The 14876-nt window shown below is 43.4% G+C and overlaps 1 protein-coding gene across 4 annotated transcripts in view; it reads right to left on the bottom strand.

The window, feature by feature from the left end:
* DENND1A (DENN domain containing 1A) overlaps window positions 1-14876 on the bottom strand; it is a 552302-nt gene that overhangs the window by 215583 nt on the left and 321843 nt on the right. For all 4 annotated transcript variants that reach the window (XM_055400903.2, XM_055400906.2, XM_055400904.2 and 1 more), the window contains exon 11: window positions 4479-4524. In XM_055400903.2, coding sequence (XP_055256878.1) covers window positions 4479-4524 — 46 coding nt within the window. The remainder of the gene's footprint in view (window positions 1-4478; window positions 4525-14876) is intronic.

Genomic DNA, 14876 nt, shown 5'->3' with positions numbered 1-14876 from the left:
CAGGAAAGCCAGAACCCAGGCCCATTCCCACCGCCACACTTTTCTGCCTCTGTGGAAAGGGGAGCTTCACCCTCAGGCTAACCTGAGCCTCTGTCTGCACTGTGTCACTGCTATCATCTTTCTTTCCTGCTTCTTGACCATTCCACTATCAGGAATTAAAAAAACGAAAACAAAATAAAACACCTTCTGCACGCATTCCTCATGCTCTGAGGCCTGTATACAGATCACTGTTGGTGAGACTTGGAAAAGAAGATCTTCATTTATCAAAAAAGGAGAAGGAACACACCTACTAGACCTGATCTGGCACCCCGCTACCAGACCTGGCACAGAGCAGGAGCTGCAGAGCATCTCCTGAACTCAACTGAGGTCGAGGGAATGAAGGGAAATAGTTACTGTGTAATCTGGCCGCGTTTTGGTATTTCCTAGCCAGCTAACAGGATCATTCTCTCCAAGAAGAAACTAGGTCTATGCCAATACCCTTGGCTATCCTGCTAACTTACCACCAGCCTCAAATTAGTGTTTGCTTAAATGAGATAAAGGATATAAAAAGGCAGTGGAGGGATAAGAATGAGGATCAGCTAGAAACTTGTCACTTTAGAAGGCAGGCAGACTCTTCTAGGTGACTATGTTACCAGTTAACAAACAGGGTACCCTGTAAGAGCGTGAAGGCTGGAATTATATCTTCTCCCCAAATAACCTTTTTTCAAATGAGAACACTAGGTTATAATCTATATTTCTTTTTGTGCAACAAATTTGAGTGTCATAAAAATGGTTAAAAAGTCTTCCTATGGTAGCTTTTTCTAAACTTTTATGAACATCTGCCACATTCATTTGAAGTTTAAAAAATTCTGGCACATATGCAAAGGCATAATAAGGTGCCTATAGCTTTCAAGAAAAAATAACAAGACAGTAAAAAATAAGCCTTTTGCTGAATTGCCAGTAAGAAAACTAGTGTGCAAGAGGAGATGGGCCCTGCCTAGCTCCTTCCTGAAAGAGCTTTCCTTTGGGCCCAGGTACATGCTCCACCCCTAGCATTACAGCCCACAGTTCTTGGAAGAAGTCTTAGGGAAGCATCTCTCTCATTTGAAGGTATAACAGAACCAGATTAGTGCGATCAAAACGCACGACTAGAGCACTCCGAGTCTGAACTGAAATCCAGGGGAGATCAGGAGACTACATTTCTTGACTTGGGAGTTCACAGCTGCGTCACACATGCGGGCAATGCTGTTTTGTTTGGAGAGTGTCTCAGCTGGCTTCAAGAGTGGGGCAACTACTATTTTGGTTTTTCTTTCAGTTCTGACCACATATCAGTACAGCATGGCAAACTCTTCCCTAATTTAAAACATCAGGGCTAAGATTTATCTTGGCCAGTGCTTCCCAAACCTTCTCACTTAAAACCCTTCAAAAACTGAGGAGAGTGAACTTGGAACCATTCACCTAAGTGCAAAACTCTGTCTGAAGTTTTAGTTTCAAAATTATGCATGTTGTGCACTGCATGTTTTATTACAAAAAAACCCCCTTGTTTTCAATTACTACAATCATATACAAAGTAAAAAAAAAAAAAAAAAAAAAGACTCCCTCCATCTTTAAGTAAAATTATGGTGCTGGGTTCCCTGAAAACAGCAACACCTTTTGGAGGGCTCTAAGTGTGTTCTGACGGAGAAGGCAATGGCAAGCCACTCCAGTACTATTGCCTAGAAAATCCCATGGATGGAGGAGCCTGGTAGGCTGCAGTCCGTGGGGTCGCTGAGGGTCAGACACGACTGAGCGACTTCACTTTCACTTTTCACTTTCACACATTGGAGAAGGAAATGGCAACCCACTCCAGTGTTCTTGCCTGGAGAATCCCAGGGACGGGGGAGCCTGGTGGGCTTCCGTCTATGGGGTCACACAGAGTTGGACACGACTGAAGTGACTTAGCAGCAGCAGCAAGTGTGTTCTGAATTCCAGGCTTCCATGCAGTTACTCATCCTTCTTTTCAGAAAGCACCTGTTGGGCATCCTGCTGGGTAATGAGGACACCACAGTGAACAAAGCATGGCCCTTGTTCCCAAAGAGTCCCTGCTCCTAGGGATGACAGAGAGGACAGGGAAGCCAATAGCTGTCATCCTGGGCAAGAGGTACAGTAAGCAAAGACAACAGTCCATCGGGAAGACTCCCTCAAACAACTGGGGAAGAGGAAGCTTAGCGTGCAGGGGCGCAGGGATGTGGGTCTGTTAGGGACCAGCCAGAGCCCCGGCTAACAGGAGACAGTGAGCGGACAGAAGGCTTGACAGCAGCAGGGAGACTAAGCAGAACCCGGGGTGGGGCAGAGGAGGCTGGAAGGCAGGCTACTGAGCTCAGAGTGACCAGGTAGAGGGCAACCCCTAAATGTTTGACAGGGATTGAATTCATACTCATCTTCATACCTCTATGACCTAGCAACATGTTTGGAACACAGATTTAGATTTTTGAATGAAAAACAAGGCTTTGCAAAAATCTAAAAAAGCAAAGTAAAACATCTATAAAGGCAATGAGAAAGGAACATAGCGAGAGACAGGTCAGAGACTTTGTGGAAAGAATAAGGAAGCAGACACTCAGCCATGCTCAGTGTGTCCCCTTGTGACTTCTCAGCCAGTGGTGCCATTCACAGGGACCAGGAACAGCGGAAGGGGAGTGAAGTAACTCGATGGGTGTGTATGTACGGATAATAAGGGGTTTGGGGAAGACTGAATTTGAGACATCGACAGTACATCTCGGTGACCTTCAATTGGGACTTGCAACTCTGGGCTGTAAGTTCAGAGAGAGGCATGTCAGTGTCTGAATCACAGCTGGGAGTCACTGACATCACCTTGGTAGCAAAAAGCCTTTAAAAAGATGGCCAGAGGGTATATAGAGAAGAAAAGCAAGCCAAGACTGGAAACCTGGACAATGCTCAAGGTAAAGGACCGTGAAAAGCAGTCGGAAAAAATCCATGCTGGAGCAGTCCGGAAGGCAGAAGAGGCAGGAAAGAGCTGTGGATGCTGATAGACCAAATGGTCTTTAGATTAGTGTTTCCAACTGTACAACAATTGGCACGAAAGGTCTATTAGCAAGCATTCACTTTCAATTTTTCACACAGGAGCTTTGAATACACCCCCAAACTTGACAAACAAAGGTAAAACACAGAAGAAATCTCTTCAATCTGATCTAAATACACCATCCAAGATAGTCCATAAACTGTGTACTGTATGTGTTCAGGGCTGGGTGATGACAAGGAGGAACTGTTAACAGAATGTAGGAGCCACATGGCCGTCCTGTCAAATTAGAAATTTGAGCAGATTTCTGTGGTCTATTTTGATCAAGATTCTCAATGTCAAACAAACAGGTTTTTCGATAACCAACTTGTTTCATTTTCGTAAGCACAATAGCACAGTGTGCAACAGTGAAGAAGCAGGTGGTCCTCGTCGACGTGAAATGAAGGGAGCAGAAGAGGAGAAGTAGCACTTCCTTTAAGACATGCAAAGCATCATCACAGACGGACATGGCTTTAGCTTTTTCCTCTGAGAGCTTATCTCCTGTGCAAAACAGGCAAGTCCCCTGCCTCCTGTCCTATTTTGTTCCAGTGCAAATTCAGCTCTCTCCCGAGGAGGGAAAAGCTTAGGGTTCATGTCTACAAACCAGCAACACTGACAAAAGCACAGAAAAGTCCTTTAAAAGAATTGCTATCTACTCGGTACAGCCATGCAGAAAGCAATCTGTCCTTAGATTCATAGCTTTGACCAAGCATTTCTACTTTAGGGGTTCTATGCTAAGGAAGTAAGTCAAGATGCAGATTAAGCCTTATGCATAAAGATGTTCACTGAAATGCTATTTATAATAGTGAAAAATTATAAACAGCATAAGTGTCCAACAGTAACGGGAAAATGGCTAAGCTGTGGCATATTCAAACAGTTGGAAGGACAGGTAGCAAATTAAAATTATTACTGACAGTAGACAAAAACGCAGAAATCCCCATGCCATAATATTAAATAAAATAAAGACATAAAGTTCTATACCATATCAGCTAAGTACATTTATACAAAATACATATTCACAGAATAAACAAGGACGAAGAATAATAAATGTAGATAATTTTAATTTTCCTCTTTATACTTCTATATATTTTCTATACCACATTTTCTACAGAGAAAAATGTAATACAGTTGCAGAACATCATTTTGAAAAGTGAATCATTTTCCTTCCCTCATTCAAACCCTTGAAGAACCCCTTCCTACTGCCTCTTTGAACTTCACTCCCTCACCCATGAAAACTGACAATCTCCAAACAAAGCGGAAAACCACTGGAAACAAGAGCCCAGTGGAAAGGGTCTAAGCTGGACACCTAGCTCTGTGCGTGAGGTGTTGCTCTGACACCCTCCCATGTGTAACGCCAGGAATCCAGAGACTGCATCCTTTCCACTGTCAAGAAGCAAGCAAAACCGCAAGTAGAGAGATCTGGGAAGGAGAGAAGCCAACTTACCTCCATTAAACTTAAATGGATTCCTATGAGGTAGGGCATGGGAGCACTGTGAAGAGAAACAGAGACACACAGCTGCTTTAATGTCTGTTGCTTCTGACAGAAAATTACAGATGGTTCACTATTTGGAGAAAAACTGTTTTAATAAACGTATGCACAGTTACATTTCCTTTCACAACAAAAATCCTAATATGACATTTTGTTCCCAAGCCTAGAAACTTAGGAAGAATTTCAAAATGCAGGCAGCCTTAGAAGCAGTATGAGTGACGGGAAGAGCACTGACCTTGGCGTTAGTCCCTAAATAGCAGGCATGTGATTGCATAGCCTCAGTTGCTTTATCTTTAAAATGGCATTTTGTAATCTAACTGCCAGCTTGCTATCAGAATGAGAAAATATACATCGAGTGACCAGTACGGTTCCTGGTACAAATGGGAACCACTGTTGCCATGATTACAACAGAAAAAGCAATTAGTAATGTCAGATGGAGGGCATAATGTGCTTCAAAGAGGAATGATTTTTTTATTTGCTATTTCCTTCTGCCATCAAAAGATGTGATCTAACTATCTATTCTAACTGGACAGAGTATATCACAGCCAGTAAGCATCTTCAACCCAGCTGCACACATGCCATCCGATGATACTGTAAATCAAAAAACCTTTTCAAAGTGCTTCATTCCCAGAGCAATGGGTTCGCTTAGTTAGTGACTGAGCAGGAGGTGAGAACCCAGCTCCAAGGGCTTTAAAACCTGGGCATCGTGGATTCATTTCCCTTGGTTTCAGGTGCACACACATACACATTATCATTATGTTGCTACTTACCAATGATAAATGGGATAAACATTACACAAGGAACTTCAAATTTAATTTCCTTAATTCACACAACAACCTCACAAGGTAAGTATTATGCCCACTTCACAGAGGAGGGAGTAGGCCCAGAGTGCTTAAATCACTTGATGCTTTTGAACTGTGGTGCTGGACAGCAAGGAGATCAAACCAGTCAATACGAAAGGAAATCAAACCTGAAAATTCATTGGAAGGACTGGTGCTAAAGCTGAAGCTCCAATTCTTTGGCCACCTGATGCGAAGAACCAACTCATTGGAAAAGACCCTGATGCTAGGAAAGATTGAAGGCGGGAGGAGAAAGGGGCGACAGAGGGAGGATGAGACGGTTGGATGGTGTCACTGACTCAATGGACATGAATTTGAGCAAACTCAGGGAGATAGTGAAGGACAGAGAATCTTGGCGTGGTGCAGTTCATGGGGTCACAAAGAGTCAGACACGACTGAGCGATTGGGCAAAAACACTGCCACAAAACAAGCAGCAACCCTAGGATTTGACTCTAAAGCTTCTTCCTCCATGACACTTTGACTTTGTAATACTGACTGAAAATTCCCAATCCCACCTCCCACACAGTGTATTTCCTGGGAGTAGTGGAGGGAGTAGAGATGAAAGGAGAGATGAACAACTTTTCCATCTGTCTCTTCAACATGTGATACATCCTGGGAAAGGTACAAAGGATATTTTATGAGACCAGTGGAAAGATACCTGCCTCAGTCTGAGGTGACCAGGTACCTTTCCTGCAGGGCAGCTGGTGGCATGGAAGTGGACCTAGGAAGGTGGCTTTCTTGGGGATAGGGGAGGGAAACAAGGAGTGAGTGGTAAGAAATGAAAAAAGGGGAGGTTTTCTTTCCACTGAATGCTAAAGAGTTTAGGCTTTATCTTGAAAGCAATGGATAGGCAACCAAGGTTTTTGAAACATCAGATGTGCATTTTAAAATTGCTCAAACATTTAAAAATAAGAAAGAGCACAATTCCCTCATTACCATTCAACAAATGAAATTCTTCAAGCAAAAATCCTTCTCCAGAATATAAAATGTTCTCCTTACTACAGATCTCAGCAGTAATATATCTTGAGAGCCTGTAAAACAGACTTGAATATTAGCAGCACAGTTTGGGAAATATTCTTTTAGAAGACTTTTGTATTTGATAATAGCCAAAGAAAGAACTGGACACGCAACTGCAGCGAAAGTGGAGTTGTCTTTTCTTTCCTTTTTTCTTCTTCTCTCCTTTTCTAAAAAAAAGGTATCTGCTGTGCACATTCAGCTTCCCTTCGCTTCTAGGGGCAAGGAAATGCCCTACGGTATTTTTTTCCCTTAAACTGTAAACTATTAGTTTAGCTGCCAGCTTCACAAATGCTCAAACTTCCCAGTGTGCCTGGCTCTGCTGTCCAAGCTTTCTCTAGTGTACACTGAAATGAATGTGTTCCTAATTAAGTAGCTTCAGGAACACGACAGCTTCAATGTCAAAAATACAAAGTCTGAACCCTGGCAGGAAGTCTTAAGACTGCAAATGTCTCATCTAGTGGAACCTTGCCTAATGTAATGAAAGGAAGCAGGAAGAGTACAGAATTCCAGAAAAAATGGCCACTTATTAATGTGTCCAGAAGCACAACCAAACACATAGAAGGGAGAAAAACTCAAATCCACAATATTTAACCAAATCTCATAAACTTCCCCAGCTCCCACCAGCACTGTCATGCAAGTGACAAATGACCCTGAGTTTTAATTAGAATTTCAGAATTGAAATTCCAAACAAATGAGCTAATGTATAGAAAAAGACACTCAAACAACTCAGAGAAAGGTAAAAATAAATATCCACAGAAATTTATATAATTTGACTATAGGCTCTTACTTAAAAAAAAATTTTTTTTTCTAGAATTTTAAATAGGTGTTAATGCCATGTCTCTTTGTCTTGCAATAAAAACCAATGAAAGAGAGGAAAAAGGAGTCTTAGAAGTGAAGGCAGATGTAGAAAGGGACAAAGTGACTCTTCAGGTACCCTTCAGTTCAGTCGCTCAGTAGTGTCCGACTCTCCGCGACCCCATGAATCACAGCACGCCAGCCCTCCCTGTCCATCACCAACTCCCGGAGTTCACTCAAATTCATGTCCACAGAGTCAGTGATGCCATCCAGCCATCTCATTCTCTGTCGTCCCCTTCTCCTCCCGCCCCCAACCTTTCCTAGCATCAGAGTCTTTTCCAGAGAGTCAACTCGTCACATGAGGTGGCCAAAATATTGCGGTTTCAGCTTTAGCATCAGTCCTTCCAATGAACACCCAGGACTGATCTCCTTTAGAATGGACTGGTTGGATCTCCTTGCAGTTCAAGGGACTCTCAAGAGTCTTCTCTAGCACCGCAGTTCAAAAGCATCAATTCTTCGGTGATTGCTTACATAGCCTCATATGCATCCCTGAATCCACCACACTTTTGCTCTGCAAATATACTGGTTACAAATTTCAAGTCGGGAGAGGGAGAGAGGGAAAAAAAGGAAAACCAGAGAGTCCTTAAGATCTTAAAGTAGCAAGTACGTAACTGGGTAATTCTACCTACATTCTGAAAACAACTTTTATTCTCAATAATACCTCAATAGTTATGGCAGTTACTGACTTCTTCTGTTTTTTTGTTGTTGTTGTTGTTGTTGTAAAGAGTAAGGAAACACTCAGCCATGATCAAGTTATCACAACTACTTTTATTTTTGCATTATTCTCCTCCAATATTAATACTAACATTTTAAAATACCTTTGAAATTACAGAAAGCATATATTTTATTGCTTTCTCATTGGCTGCATTAACATTTCCCATATTATACCACACCCTTTATGATTGTTTTAAAGGCTATATAATATTCCACCAAGTATGGCTGTCCCTTAATTTACTGAACTCTATGAGATCCAACCAGTCCATTCTAAAGATCAATCCTGGGTGTTCACTGGAAGGTCTGATGCTAAAGCTGAAACTCCAATACTTTGGGCACCTCATGCGACGAGTTGACTCACTGGAAAAGACTCTGATGTTGGGAGGGATTGGGGGCGGAAGGAGACAGGGACGACAGAGAATGAGATGGCTGGATGGCATCACTGCCTCAATGGACATGAGTTTGGGTGAACTTCGGGAATTGGTGATGGACAGGGAAGCCTGGCATGCTGTGATTCATGGGGTCGCAAAGAGTCGGACACAACTGAGCAACTGAACAGAACGGAATGGAACGGATTGCTAGAGTTAGACATTAAGTCACTTTCATCTTTTCACTATAAATAACATCATAACGAAAATGAAAAATCTCGTGTGCATGAATTTTCAAACATGGAATTACCAAGTCAAAGGGCAGAACTGTTTTTAACATCTTTTGTTATATTTTGGCAAAGTGTCTTTAAAAGGCAGTACCAACCCCAGTGGAAATCTTTCAGGATTGTTGCAATGATTAGAGAGAACCCATGAAATGCCTAGCCCAGGAACACCCCATGGTAGACTCAGTAAGTTATCACGTCCAAGTGGTCTCTCGTCACAGCCTGAGTAGACATGGTTGATACCACTGGACTCATTCTCTTAGAGCCCAAGGTTTCCTGTTCCTACCCTTGTTTTGAAGGGTACCTGACAAAATGCTGGTGAGGACAGTTGAGACTCTGTGATGAGCATGAGGTGCTTGACATGCATCACCTCTACACATGAGTTTCTGATTCCAACACGATCTCTTGTCACTTGTCTATTTACTAAGTTCAGTAAGGTTGCTTATCACTTTCTTTGGAGGGCAACTTTTAACCTTGATTTCATGTACCACCAAAAATGCAAAACCACCAAGTAATCTATGATTCATTACTTGCTTATCACATAGTGACAAATTTTTAAAACCACTCATTACTATTTCTTAAAAAGAAAATATAGCAAAACACTTGGTTAAGCTAGTTCTAAAAAATTTCATATTCAGAACCTGATTCATCTGATGTTTTCTTCAAGGGTATCTCAGAAACAAAACATAATACTTTTTCTAGATGCTATCTATCTTCTTTTGTTAGCTCCCAGAAAGAACTTACTTGTTGACTATCAAGAAAATATCAATGCAAATAGCTGTTTCACCAATAGCAAATGAACACCATGCTTCTATGCTCTGGTGCCTTTCAGTATTCACACTGACTTTACATTTCCATGTTGAATCTGACTGAGATTTGGAAGATATTTTAAATGGAAAATTTGATACCACACATGCAGAACCAACAATGCACATAATTAAAGGGGTGATAATATTAAGAGTTGGGTTTCCCTGGTGGCTCAGTGGTAAAGAAACTGCTTGTCAATGCAGGAGATGCAGGTTCAATCCCTGGGTAGGGAGGATCCCCTGGAAAAGGAAATGGTAACCCACCCCATTGTTCTGGCCTGGGAGACCCATGGAAAAAGGACCTGGCGGGCTATAGTCTATGGGGTCGCAAAGAGTTGGACATGCCTTAGTGTGTCAACAATAACAACAATATTAACAGCCATGACCAAGTTCACGCATAGATGGGCTATCACAATGGTGGCACAACTGTCTGATGGATGACAGCAATTGTGGGAAGCACTGTACACCTCTGGGTTTTGGGACAGGGTGTATCTGCCCCAGGCCTTTGTTCTCCGGGAATTATGGCATTGCCTGACTTCATCAGTGTCACCTTGGAAGAGTAAAAACTATTCTTTCTTCCTTCTCCCCTGCAAAGCAGAGGAGTTATATTGCTAGAGTCAAAGGCAGGGACAACATAATGACCTTTACCTGAAAGGTGTTTACTTTGCATCCTCTTAAGGGGAAAAGGAACTAGTATCAACTGAGTTACTATAAATCAGCTGCTTTTATGCATCACTCCTATACAATTCTCAAGGCAACTCTGCAAGGTATCACTACTATCCACATTTTCAGATGGAGAAACAGGTTTGGAAAGGTGAAGTAACTTGCCCCCAGGGTCACAGAGCTAGTAAGCAGTGAAGCTGAAATTCAAAGTCAGGGCTGTTGGACTGAAAGCCTAAACTGTCTCACAGCACATACTCAGTACTAAAGTCAAAAGAAGAGGCGTGCTGGGAAACCGAGGGGTCTGTTCACCCAATCCTGTCACTGACTCCAGGCCTGCGATGCAGAGTGCTGTGCTTAGAGGCAGATCCTGGAGCGTGAGCTCCTTCCCAGCAATGGACAGGCACGGACATGGATACTGCAGACTTATTAATGATCCTGCAGTCCCCGTTCATCATTACTGCACTTGCTCAATTTGCTAATTCCTTTCCCCCAGATAACCAGGGCCCTTTTAATTATGTTCCCCTGAGGAGAGTGGCTACTAACTGGAAAAGAGTCAGGTGAAATAAAGGAACAGTGGCTGCCCAAATACATAAAATGCAGCTTCCTGAGACAAAGAGGGAGGGGAGGAGAGATGAGATGTGGAGGGAGGTAGGAGGGCCTCCATCCTGACGTGAGCAACACCTCTTTGACCTCAGTAAGGATATAGCTTAGAGCTCCCAGGGGTTTGGAAGGTCCACTCTTTCTCTTCACATATGAATGCATAGTGAGCTCTACAATGTACACATCACAACCCCCACCTTGCCTCTCAGAGGCATACCACCTTTCAGCCAAATACCCAAATGTGCAAAGGGATCCCACCAGTCTTTCCTCAGTTCACTGTCTTTAAAGAAAGGAACACTCCTGGGCATACACACCGAGGAAACCAGAATTGAAAGAGACACATGTACTCCAATGTTCATTGCAGCACTGTTTATAATAGCCAGGACATGGAAGCAACCTAGATGTCCATCTGCAGACGAATAGATAAGAAAGCTTTGGTACATATACACAATGGAGTATTATTCAGCCATTAAAAAGAATACATTTGAATCAGTTCTAATGAGGTGGATGAAACTGGAGCCTATTATACAGAGTGAAGTAAGCCAGAAAGAAAAACACCAACAGTATACTAACGCATATATATGGAATTTAGAAAGATGCAAATGATAACCCTGTATACGAGACAGCAAAAGAGACACAGATGTATAGAACAGTCTTTGGGACTCTGTGGGAGAGGGTGAGGGTGGGATGATTTGGGAGAATGGCATTGAAACACGTATGTTGTCATATGTGAAACGAATCACTAGTTCAGGGTCGATGTATGTTATAGGATGCTCGGGGCTGGCATGCGGGGATGACCCAGAGGGAGGATAAAGGGAGGAGGGAGGTGGGAGGGGGGTTCAGGAGGGGGAACTTATGTAAACCCGGGGCGAATTCATGTCAATATATGGCAAAACCAACCAATATAATATTGTAAAATAATTTGCCTCCAATAAAAAATAAATTAATTACAAAAAAAAAAAATAAAGAAAGAAAGAAAGGAAAACTCTGGTCTTATATATTTGAGCTTTACTTCCTTCCTTCCTCCCTCCCTCCTGAAAAGAAACCAAAGTGTAAACATAGTTTGTCTTACAGTTTAAAATTCTGCTCTGAAATAAGGAGGCCCAGCATTGTTGGAGAGGTTAGACAATAGAAAGGGGAAAGGAAAGCAAACAAAACCCATACAACACACCTTACCGGAGAACACAAGTAATTCTAGTTTTCATCTTCCTAAGTGTGACCAGAGAGATGGGCCACAGGCTAACACAATGGCCAGAGTGGCACAGGGAGCCTAAGTGTGACCAGAGAGATGGGCCACAGGCTAACACAATGGCCAGAGTGGCACAGGGAGCCAAGAAGAGCACGTGGTGTTTATGGTGCACTTGCCTCAGCAGCACCAGGCTAAGGGCATGCCAGGCACTTTCTCACTGGATCCTCAGGACCACGGTACAAGGTAAGTACTGTCATCACCACCAACAATGCAGAAGAAGAAACAAAGGCTGGGAAGCTAAAGAATTCAGTGAGGTCACACAGCTAGTAAATGGCGACCCTGAGACTAGAACCCAAACCTGTCATACTGAGTCAGAGCAAGCTCACTGTTCCCCTAGGAGCTCAGCATGTGCCTGGCTGTGGAAGAAGAGCAGAAAGAGGTTCGGAGGTTTTTTCCTAACCTGTTCCCCGGGGGCCTGCCAGCAGCTGTGCAAAGTCTCAGGCCCCTCCACGTTCTGTTCAAGACCCTGGCCACAGGAACCCTCACCTGCCTTTGTGCTGAGCCACACGTGTCTCTGTGGGCCCCGCCCTGTGTCCTCCAAGTCCTACTGAACCCTGCGGTCTGCCAAACATCCTTTCTGAGATCACCCCAAGGTTGCTAACACCTCCCTATGCAGAGGATTTTGTCTGGGTCGCCCATTTGGCATAAAGCACGTGCTAATTCATATGGTTATTCCAGACTGTCAGTCATGGAGAACCAAACTCTGTTTCCCATTCCCCAGAGTCCACGGTGGGGCCATGAGAAGAGCGGAGGAATAAAGAGATGAGGATGTGCTGGGTGCTCACCAAATACCAAGGGCTGTGCGGGGGTCCTTATCTCATTTAATCCTCAAATAATCCAATTATACCATCCATTTTATAGATTAAAAATGGGATCCTCAGAAACTTGCCCATGGTCACAGTTGATGGTGATTCCAGCCCAAATCCTCCTACTTTAAAGTTTCTTATGATTTACTTTTTTTATACCATTATGTTACACTTAGGAAAAAAATGGGCATTTGACAGTTATAGCTGAAAAATAAAACAGCAAGTGGACACTTTGCAGCCAGGATAAAAATACATTTGCCAAATAGCTTAAGTGAACTGATATGCTTTCTTGTTCTAAACGGAATTTCAGGTAAATTATAGGAATACGTTTAGTACAACAGCAAAATAGGAAAAAAAAAAATAGAGGCAAGCTGGGGCGAGGTGAGTGCTTCAGTGTGTGCTGTAAGGCTCTGCATACCTGCAGGGATGGCCACAAATTAGGCTCTGAGTCCTCCAACTGCCAACCCAAAGAGGGAAACGGGATTGTGACATGATTCGCAGTGTCCATAGAGAAAAATAAACTACTCACCTAGGAGCTTCAACTTTGAAAAGGCAACTGAGAAGGGTAAGAGAGAAAACTAACATCGTATGGTGCATTTACTAAGTGTTCAGTGTTTTCCATATCCTGGTCAGTCAATATTACTATGTGTCAGGCACCACACTGGACAGGGGATAGAGAAGAGAAAAAATAGTTCGGAACCCTACCTATTTAGAGCTTACATTCAATAGCAGACAGCAAATAAGCATATTCTTGTAGGTATGTAGGCTGCTGTGAGGAGAGTTACAAGGTGCCTCGGGGGTAGACCTGAGATGACCTCATCTCATCCCCACAGCAATCTTGAAAGTCTGATCTCCATAATTCACAGAGGAGCCTATGGCTCCAAGAGGTTAAGTGACTTGACAAAGGTCACAGCTGGTGAGAGGCAGAAAATATGACTTGAAAGGTGGAAGGGGTGCAAAATGCCATTAGTTAATCGAGATTTTCTTAGGGAAAAAAGGATTTAACTTCTTGCCCGGCTTCCAACAGGCCCTCCCTGATTTATGAGCAGAATCCCAGGGACAGGGGAGCCTGGTGGGCTGCCGTCTACGGGGTCGCGCAGAGTCGGACACGACTGAAGCGACTTAGCAGCAGCAGCAGCACAGGATGAAGGTCCATGTGAGGATAGGAGCAATCTTAGATTAGGAGGCAGTACAGACTGCCGAGCTGCCATCCGCAGTTTCAGTGGCCAGAGCGTGGCCTCACAGCAATGGAGGAGCTGAGTGCACAGTGCTGGGCGCTGGGGATGGTCTGCTAATGCGAGACACGTGCGTATCTGAGCTAACCATGAAGGGGGGGAGGGAGGACAATGTCCTCCTGAGAGTGGCCCTGTGGTTTCCTGGGATAACTTTGGGGCTTGCAAAAGAGCTGCAAGCCACCAAACCCAACTGAAACAAACACAAGAGTTACAAAGATAACGACTGGATGGAAACCTGGAAAGGTCAACATCAAAGCCTAGAGTAGTTTGCCCTTTTATGCCTCCTCAGTCTACCGGAAGGAGACAGACTAGGGAAATCAGGAAGGGCTCTATGGCTATGACCACTGCAGCAGGAGAAGTTAATCACAGAGGAAAGGTCAGGATATGAGGCTCTCTATTGCCCCCAGAGAGTTCAATGAGAACCATAAGAGCCAGAGCCAGGTCACAAAAGAAGTCTCCGGTTTGAGCCACCAGGGACCCGTGAAACCCTCATAGAAATGCAGGAACGAATGATGCACAGAAAAAATGAGAAGAGAAAAAGAGGTTTTGAATGAATAAACCAAGAGAAACTAACCCCCCAAAATAGTGCAAAAGTTGAAAATGCAAGAGGTAATGAGGGAAAGAAAACCTCTCTTTGTTTTTCTAGAACTAAGATACGTCACATGTCAAGATGCCTAGCGTCCAATTACATTTTCAGCATAGCCTCTCAGTCTTTCAAATATTCACATGGAAGACAAACCCACATTTGTTGTGAGGTTACTCTGAGCTGAGCACTGAACTGCTGCTTTGTGTCTTCTTGTGAAAGAGGCAGGAACACATCCCCAAATCCCCACCGTGAGGGAACCTCCTCCAGAACTGAAGCTTCTTGAAGATGACATTACATGGCCTGTGACTCCTGCTCTACTGGTGACCATGAA

This window comes from Moschus berezovskii, chromosome 11, assembly GCF_049115385.1.
Source record: "Moschus berezovskii isolate FMDL1 chromosome 11, NW_MosBer_1.0, whole genome shotgun sequence".
NCBI lineage: Eukaryota > Metazoa > Chordata > Mammalia > Artiodactyla > Moschidae > Moschus > Moschus berezovskii.
The sequence above is the reverse complement of the archived record's forward strand: the minus strand, read 5'-3'. Positions and strand labels throughout refer to the sequence as shown.